Source organism: Chanodichthys erythropterus, chromosome 21 (genome assembly GCF_024489055.1).
Source record: "Chanodichthys erythropterus isolate Z2021 chromosome 21, ASM2448905v1, whole genome shotgun sequence".
NCBI classification, from domain to species: Eukaryota; Metazoa; Chordata; class Actinopteri; order Cypriniformes; family Xenocyprididae; genus Chanodichthys; species Chanodichthys erythropterus.
In genome coordinates this window covers 26,403,141-26,411,145 of record NC_090241.1, presented here as the reverse complement: position 1 = coordinate 26,411,145, position 8,005 = coordinate 26,403,141, and the positions used below count along the sequence as shown (strand labels likewise).

General features: G+C 35.9%; 4 protein-coding genes across 4 annotated transcripts in view; 2 read left to right on the top strand and 2 right to left on the bottom strand.

The window, feature by feature from the left end:
• The first annotated feature begins 640 nt into the window (after positions 1 to 640).
• On the top strand, positions 641 to 2,945 carry tspo (translocator protein). Its single transcript, XM_067374343.1, has 4 exons — positions 641 to 826; positions 1,621 to 1,823; positions 1,962 to 2,100; positions 2,412 to 2,945. Exons 2-4 carry the CDS (start codon positions 1,651 to 1,653, stop codon positions 2,586 to 2,588), a joined length of 489 nt encoding a protein of 162 aa, XP_067230444.1. The 5' UTR covers positions 641 to 826; positions 1,621 to 1,650; the 3' UTR covers positions 2,589 to 2,945.
• A 718-nt stretch (positions 2,946 to 3,663) lies between these two features.
• Positions 3,664 to 5,781, bottom strand: uqcc2 (ubiquinol-cytochrome c reductase complex assembly factor 2). The gene is made up of 4 exons (XM_067374344.1): positions 5,514 to 5,781; positions 5,200 to 5,274; positions 4,897 to 4,966; positions 3,664 to 4,134 (listed from the first exon to the last, which is right to left on the bottom strand). The coding sequence occupies exons 1-4, from the start codon at positions 5,649 to 5,651 to the stop codon at positions 4,028 to 4,030; spliced, it is 390 nt and encodes a 129-aa protein (XP_067230445.1). The 5' UTR covers positions 5,652 to 5,781; the 3' UTR covers positions 3,664 to 4,027.
• Positions 5,782 to 5,788: 7 nt separating this feature from the next.
• tomm6 (translocase of outer mitochondrial membrane 6 homolog (yeast)) lies at positions 5,789 to 6,550 on the top strand. The gene is made up of 3 exons (XM_067374345.1): positions 5,789 to 6,031; positions 6,174 to 6,302; positions 6,392 to 6,550. Exons 1-2 carry the CDS (start codon positions 5,937 to 5,939, stop codon positions 6,268 to 6,270), a joined length of 192 nt encoding a protein of 63 aa, XP_067230446.1. The 5' UTR covers positions 5,789 to 5,936; the 3' UTR covers positions 6,271 to 6,302; positions 6,392 to 6,550.
• A 9-nt stretch (positions 6,551 to 6,559) lies between these two features.
• si:ch73-15b2.5 (rho guanine nucleotide exchange factor 5) overlaps positions 6,560 to 8,005 on the bottom strand; it is a 6,716-nt gene continuing 5,270 nt past the window's right edge. Inside the window, exon 12 of the mRNA XM_067372619.1 lies at positions 6,560 to 6,760. Coding sequence (XP_067228720.1) covers positions 6,718 to 6,760 — 43 coding nt within the window. The 3' untranslated portion in view covers positions 6,560 to 6,717. The remainder of the gene's footprint in view (positions 6,761 to 8,005) is intronic.

The window sequence follows — 8,005 nt, the reverse complement described above, 5'->3', positions numbered from 1 at the left end:
AAAAATCATCATTTGTGTTCTACTGAAGAAACAAAGTCACCTACATCTTGGATGCGCTGGGGGTAAGCAGATAAACATCAAATTTTCATTTTTGGGTGAACTATCCCTTTAAAATATCTACAGGTAAACCATTTAGCTTGGGAAGGTTTTAAAAGAAAATAAATATTTCTTCTAGAAGCAGTCTATTAAACACATGTGAGTAGCCTACAGAGGGAGTCATCTTCATAGTCTGTAACTACATTCTGCATGTTGCACGTTTCCTTGGTGCTTTTACCCAACTGGAACAAGGGAATAAAAAATTATTCAAGCTTGGTGTTAATTTGCACAATATTCGCGTGTGCATTATTAATTCAATCCTGCATTACAAATAATTACACAACAGATATTTATATCGTCTAATTATATTTAAAACAATCTTTTTATATATATTTCAATGTTATTGACGGGGTTCTGTTGTGGTCTTCGTTGCAGTCGTCATCGATTCGGCAGCTCTTGATTTTTGACGCATCAAAGCTAATTTTCAGTGGTATATCCAGTGGTAAAAACGCACATCTGATCCAGCGCAGCGCCGCGTTGATCTTCTTGAACACACTATTCTCGTATTACTATGCTGACCTTTTCACAACACGAGGAAGCGGCAGATGTTTATATGACTCTAGTGGCCAACGTTTCAGTAGCATTGTTTCTACACTAGAGCAACCCAGTCCTTCTTGCACGCCCACTGTCTGTTACACAAAGTTATATCATGATTGCAAGATCATTCCGGTCATAGGAGGCCATCGAGACTTGTCTTCACATAACATCGAGCAGCTCTTCGCCCTGTCAGGTAAAGACAACAGCGTCGTTATTTAGTACAACATGCAGCTGCTTTTCTCTGATCAGTGCGTCGTTTAAATAAGTAAACAAAATTCTGTTAAATAATGTTCTGCTGAGCGCGTGACTTACGTTTTGCAGTCACTCATGCTGTTTGTACGAAAGGAATTCTGTCTATATGTATTATATGCGACATTCTCATCACCATCTTCACTTTCAAAAATACAGTTTTAAGAGTCATAGGCTACGCGTCGAGGCGCTCTCATAGTAGGACAAACTGAACTGTCAGTGAACCTAAACTCGATTCAGTGATTCAATTGTTGGAAGTTCATTCAAATTAATGGTTACACTTTATTTTACAGTGCCGTAGTTACATTGTAAGTACTCAAATTAGTACAGAGTACTATTAATTAACTACATGTACTTACTATAGAGTTACAGTTAGGGTAAGGGTTTGGTTTAGGGTTAGTTACTTGTAATTATGCATAATTTACTGTTATTACTATAGTAAGAACATGTAGTAACATGTAACTACGGCACTTTAAAATAAAGTGTTACCTTAATTTAAAACAGAAAAAATAGCATATTTATTAATAACAAATTTGATAACCTGCGCCAAACAGGCATTTATTTCGAACGCAGTTCAGTTTGTTTACATATTTACCCAACAGCTATAGCAAAATAGTATTATATTTGAATGTTTAACTTATTTTACTTTATATATGTATATATTTATTTTCTACATATTAGTTATACAGATAATGAGGGTGCATAGCAATTACACTAAAACTATGTGTATGTTCATAGGCAATTGCTAAGAAACCTACATTTGAAAGGATGTGGATTCCTATGCTGAGTTTGACTGCCCTGCCACATGTTGGTGGGATATTTGGAGGTCTCATCACACGGAAGGAGGTGAAGACATGGTACACCACACTCAATAAACCCTCATGGAGGCCACCTAATGCTGCCTTTCCAGTGGTGTGGACCACTCTCTACACTGGCATGGGGTTAGTTCACACAGTGCACGCTTATTTTATCCACCAGTTATGCATTTCAAGGAAGTTGTAGTTAAGTTTAAAAGTTAATAAGTAACTAAAAAAAAAAAAACAACAGATGGTGTAAATAATAGTTTTTCTTTTTTAAAGCTATGGTTCATACCTTGTGTGGAAAGAGCTCGGAGGCTTCACCCAGGATGCAATGGTGCCGCTGGGGCTCTATGGGTTGCAGCTGGCACTTAATTGGGCCTGGACCCCCATCTTCTTTGGAGCACACAAGATTAAACTGGTGAGACATTACTCTGAGGTTCAAAATTCATGTTGTTTAGTTAAAATACAGAGAAACTATAGTAGTCAACATTTGAAGTGGATCAAAACCTTTCATCAAAGGTGTCCTAAAACCTTCTTCTTAGGACAACTTTGATTAACTTTTTTGATCCACTTCAAATGTTGACTACTGCACTTTAAAGGTAAACTAGGAACCAGTTTCTCTGCATATTTGTGGAGACATACTTGACTGAACCTCTATAGTACTGTGTCAGGGGTTTAACAGTTTTTCAAGCTACCTTCAAGCTTCTTCGGTTCTTCTTTCATATCTAGGCACTGATAGAGCTACTGATGCTGAGTGGCACAGTGGCAGCAACAATGGTGTCTTGGTATCCCATCAGCCGCACTGCAACACTGCTCATGGTCCCATACATGGCCTGGCTCTGCGTTGCTACCAGCCTCAACTACTGCATTTGGAGAGACAATCCAGATCCTAAAAAAGACGACTAAAGAGGCCAATAAAAACTAACACTATTTTAACTAACACAACTGACTAGATGTTAAGTTACTGTTTAATAATGAAGGGTTAAACATTTTGTTTATTTTTACTTACAAGTTTGTAATATCAGAAAATTCACAATGTCTTAATTAAGAGCAGGAAAGGCAATACAATGAGAATGTTCTAATGCTTTCATCATTTCTTCACTTAAGTTCATTAATTTCTTCACTTCATTACAGCATTTTACACAATCAGTTTATAGGTTCTTCCAACTCAAAATGTTTAATAACAGACCATTCATTTGTTTGCTTGCTTTCTTTCCTATTTTTATGAATAAAAATGCTTTAATGACTCTGTTTCTTGAAAGGAAATTCAGTTACAATGTAGATTTGATTTCAAACACCAAGGTTTGGTCATGAACCTTTGTGGCTGTGCAAGGGTGGTGGTCAGGCAGGGTAGGTTTTTATCATTTATCTTTCGTGAACATATTTTGCCATAGCGTAGACCATATTATCAATATCTGCCAGAAAATTCACCAGTGTGCACTCAGCTTTATGTTATTTCACTTGTCTATGCAATTTTCTATTACTGCACTTCAGATGTCATTTCATCCTAATCCTAAAATACAAATTTCATACTTTAAATTAAGATGGATTGTTAAAATGGAAATTAAATACATCCGTTTTATTTTAGCCTTCAAGTAATACATATATAACCCTTAATGACATTGAGGGAATTAATGAAAACAAAAGCTTTATTTTTCTTTCTTTTTAAAAAAAAATTGCATAGTATTTTCTTGAGCGAATCTGCCTTAAAAGGTTTAAAAAATTTGAAGAATGTCTATAACCAAACACAAGGCACAATTAACTTCCATAGTATGGGAGAAAAAAATTCTATGAAAATTCCCACAACTGTTTGATTACAAAGATTCTTCAAAATATCTTCATTTGTGTTCAGCAGAAGACTTGAGGGCGAGTAAAAGATGAAAGATTTTCCCTTTTTGGGTCAACTTCCCCTTTAATTCCCCCATGACTACATATGTAGAACTTAAAGATACAATTATGGGTGTAAAAACATTTTTTTTTTTTTTTTTTTTTTTTTTAAGAATGTACATAATTCAGAATGCCTCTTAATCAGTGGAATCATAAAACACACTAGGTTGTTTTGTGGTAGATACAAAAAGTATTTATTTGCATTATGGATTCCAGAGAAATAATATGCAAGTAATAATCTATAAAACTGAATATTGTTTTTTCCTGAATAAATAACATTTCTTCAACTTTAACACAGCTCTCCAAATGAAACCATCCGTTTTATTTCTTGGAAGTTTCTGTTCAAGCATCAACACGAAGAGAGCTACAGCTGTTAGAAGTGAAGATTTACATACACGCCTTAATTGTTTTATTTTTGAGAAAGTGCCAAGAGGAACAAGATCTGTACAGTACGATGATTATTTTTCAGCTTTTTCAGGGGGTCCATCTTCAGGTTTGGAGGAGAAGCGCTCCATAAGTGTCTTCCACAATCCCTTCTTCTCCTCATCTGTTTGCTGCATGTTTCCTGCAAAAGAAATTTCTATATGGTAATTTAAAATCCTAGTACACATAAAATGATTGCTAATGAACCATTACTTTGACATGAAATGTAAAGGTGATCTAAAACTGCTCTTGTAGTGAAAATTCACAATCCAATCCAACAGTAACAATGTTTTCTCTCTAATTCTAAAATAATATACAACATTTTTTTTCCTTTTCTCACTAGATTATGAGATGTTACATAATGCTGAATGTCAGTACAGACTAGAACTTTACATTTTAGAAGTCTTTATACACTACTCAAAAGTTTGGAGTCATTAAGATTTTAATCATTTAAGAAATTGATAGGTTTATTCAACAAGGACACATTAAATTGATCAAAAGTGACAGTAGAGACTTTTACAAAAAAACAAAAAAAAACAAAAAAAAAATGCTAAATTCAAATAAATGCAGTTTTTACTTTCTAAAGAATACTGAAGAAAAAAAAAAGAAAGAATAAAAACAACACATTACTGTTTCCACAAACATTGAGAAGCACTCTTTTGAAGATAATGAAATGTTTCTTGAGCACCAAATCAGCATACTAGAAATAAAATGATTTCTGAAAGATCATGTGACACTGAAGACTGGAATAATGATGCTGAAAATTCTGATTTACCATCACAGGAATAAAATTACATTTTAAAATGCATTATCATACAAAACATATTTTAAATTGTAATTATAATTCACAATATTACCGTTTTTTATAAAATATTTCAGACAACTGAGCTTAAGAAATCCTCACCTGTTGCCAACAGTATTCGGCATTCTTCCACTGTCACACCTGTAAAACTTGTATCTTTCGCTCTTGGAAACTAAAAACAAACAGACAAAAATATTATGATGCTGTCAAATGTATTTAATGTGGTTTGTGTTAATTAAATCAAACGAATTAAAGACATTCTACAATAAAAACGTGAGGAAAGATGTTTTGACAAATATGAATCTCTTTCAAAAGAAAGTAGATACAAAAAAATTCAGTATTTCTAAAGATGACACCCAGTTAAAATATGATGAATCTAGAAAATCTTTAGGAAATTTCACTCACCTTTTCTTTGTACACATTACTGTTGATGCGAGCCAGACTTTCATACATCTGATCACATTTCTCTGGGTCTGAAATCTAAATTGAGACATAAGACAACATAGGCAATGTTGCATAAGATATTTATATTGCTAACGTTACTTATATAATTAATTAATTATTATTATAATTTTTTTTACACACACTGACCTAGAGAAAATAAACCTTCAAGTACATGTTACAGTAAAAACATTAATATGAATACCTCTGCACATAATATGGAAGATCTGCAACAAGGGTAAATCATGCAGTAATTCACTTAGTACTAAATCACCAACCTGTGTATTTTCTCCTTCTCGGAAAGCACTAGCGACTCTTTGGCGTAAAAATGTTCCCAAATCTCGCCCTTTCTTTGACTCGTCCTTTGGCCATTCCTCGCATAGCTTTAGAAATCGACGGTATCTGGTGGCAGACATGTTTTACGTATAGAAATTGTAGGTGGTGTTTCACAACTGCACTGTGCTGAAAATCAGTAAGCCGTGGAGGGTCAAATGGTACGGCGTTTCTAAATCGATTCCTCATAGAGAAAATCGCCCGTCTCTTAATACGGGTTGTCCCAGTTGAGGATCCGTAGTGCCATACTGTTAACCTCGTGGATTGCCGTAGAAATCTCAAGGTAACATCAAAGACCCTCTGCTTGCTCGGCTAATACTGATTTAGTATTGCCACCAAACTAAAATATTAATTTAGTATCAAATAAAATGAGCGGAAAGAAAGCAGATGGGCAATCGGGTGGTGTGATGGGCTGGATAAGCTCAGCTTGCCGTTTTGCAGCGGACAGAAATGACTTCAGAAGGTTTGTTACGGTTGTAAATTCTCTACCAAAGCTTGAAACGACACGAACAGTACTGCTGCTACAACTCTGAAATGATGTTCAAATGTATCGTTTTAAATATCTTGCCAGCATTTGTGATGGTCTCTTTGTTTCATTGTTACAGGAATCTCCTTGTAAACCTGGGTTTATTTGCAGCGGGTGTTTGGGTCGCAAGAAACCTCTCAGATTTCGACTTAATGTCTCCTCAGCCCGTCACGTAGCTCCCGAACAACAACAAAAAAAGGACTTGCAGGTGAAACAGCAAAAATAAACAGTATTGCTCACTCCCACCCATTAAAAACAGGTCCGAGACTTAACTATTATGTTCCCTTCTCGAAATAGGTGGTGCTGAAATGGAAGAACAGACATTTTCTACAGTGGGTCTTGTTGAACAAGCCCATTCGACACTTAAGGGAATAAATAATATCCCAGCAATTGTATGATTTACAATTGTAGATTTCTTGTGTAGATTTGTTTTGTTGAAATAAAGCTCATGTTGAAACAGTTGCCTACAGCCATTTATTTGTAAATAAATCTAAAATATACATAATATTGGAACAATATTCAAGAAAATTAAAAAGTCCATTATAATTTATATTTTAAAGCACTTTACAATGCATATTTCTTAAAGATCATCCTTTTACGTAGCATTTCACACTTGCGGTCCCTTATTTTGATGACAAAACTTTGATCCAGGTCTCTTTTTCTAACCTGCAGAGACATAATATTACAATTTTAGATATTACCTTACACAAGAATATTAATTTTTCAAACCAAAATGTTCATTCAAAATAAACAATGCTCAAGATAATAAATACTGGGGTTAGACAACAAAACACTGGCCAATTCAGTGTTGGAGGTTTCATGCCTATATATGTGTGCCAATCTTCACTGATCTACATTCCATCAGTAAGAGCCGAGTGTGAAGGTTGAATTAGCAGAGCAATAGCACAGCTATACATAAAATATTGCAATCCACACAACATAATGGGAGATGTATCAGTTTAAAAGCGGACAATTTTTTTTTTTTTTTGTGCACTCGCTGGCTCATCTGTGAACAGGACTGCAATTCTTGTGATGTATAGAGAGCTATGGTATATAGGGTAATGCTGGCATACCACCACATAGGATGAACCACATCCAACAGGAGTAACTGCAACTGTCAATGCAAGAGGAAGCTGACTGAAAGGGACGTCCAGGTACTAACCCGGATTGTATCAAAATATAAAACCAGAGCTGCCCAACTCAATGCAAAATTAAACGTACACCTCTCTACTCCCGTTTCCACCAAGACTGTTAGTCGGGAGTTTTACAGAGTCAATATTCATGATCGGGCTGCTATAGTTAAACCTTTGATTACTCTTGCCACTGCCAAATGTTGGTTTCAATGGTGCCAACAGTGCAGATCTGGGCTGTGGACAATGTGAAACATGTATTGTTCTATGATGAGTTCACCTTCACAGTCTTTCCCACATTTGTGGGAGTTACGGTGTGGAGAAGCACCAAAGATGACACCCGGACTGTTGCTGCCCAGAGTGAAGCACAGGGGTGGATCAGTGATGGTCTGGACTGCGATATTATGGCATTCCCTACTGTGCTTGATGGGCACGTCACTGCCAAGGACCACTTGAACCATTCTGGAGGACCATGTGCACTTAATGGTTCAAACATTGTACCCTGAAGGGGGAGCTGTGTATCAGCATGATAATGCACCAATACAGCAAGACATGTGAGAGAATGGTTTGATGGACATTTAAGTAAACTTGAACATCTCCCATGGCTTACACAGTCACCGGATCTAAATATTTTTGGGCCACTTTGGGTTATTTTGGAGGAGCGAGTCAGAAAACGTTTTCCTCCACCAGCATCACATAGTGACCTGGCTACTGTTCTGGAAGAGGAATGGCTCAAATCCCTCTGGCCACTGTGAAGGACTAGTATGTGTCATTCCCATGA

Coding starts and splice junctions, on each gene's coding strand:
- tspo (XM_067374343.1), top strand. CDS start 1,651: ATGTGGATTCCTATGCTGAGTTTGACTGCCCTGCCACATGTTGGTGGG. Junction 1,824..1,961: donor ACTCTCTACACTGGCATGGG/GTTAGTTCACAC, acceptor TCTTTTTTAAAG/CTATGGTTCATACCTTGTGT. Junction 2,101..2,411: donor GAGCACACAAGATTAAACTG/GTGAGACATTAC, acceptor TTTCATATCTAG/GCACTGATAGAGCTACTGAT.
- tomm6 (XM_067374345.1), top strand. CDS start 5,937: ATGAGCGGAAAGAAAGCAGATGGGCAATCGGGTGGTGTGATGGGCTGG. Junction 6,032..6,173: donor GACAGAAATGACTTCAGAAG/GTTTGTTACGGT, acceptor TCATTGTTACAG/GAATCTCCTTGTAAACCTGG.
- uqcc2 (XM_067374344.1), bottom strand. CDS start 5,651: ATGTCTGCCACCAGATACCGTCGATTTCTAAAGCTATGCGAGGAATGG. Junction 5,275..5,513: donor GAGAAGGAGAAAATACACAG/GTTGGTGATTTA, acceptor GTCTCAATTTAG/ATTTCAGACCCAGAGAAATG. Junction 4,967..5,199: donor GTAATGTGTACAAAGAAAAG/GTGAGTGAAATT, acceptor GTTTGTTTTTAG/TTTCCAAGAGCGAAAGATAC.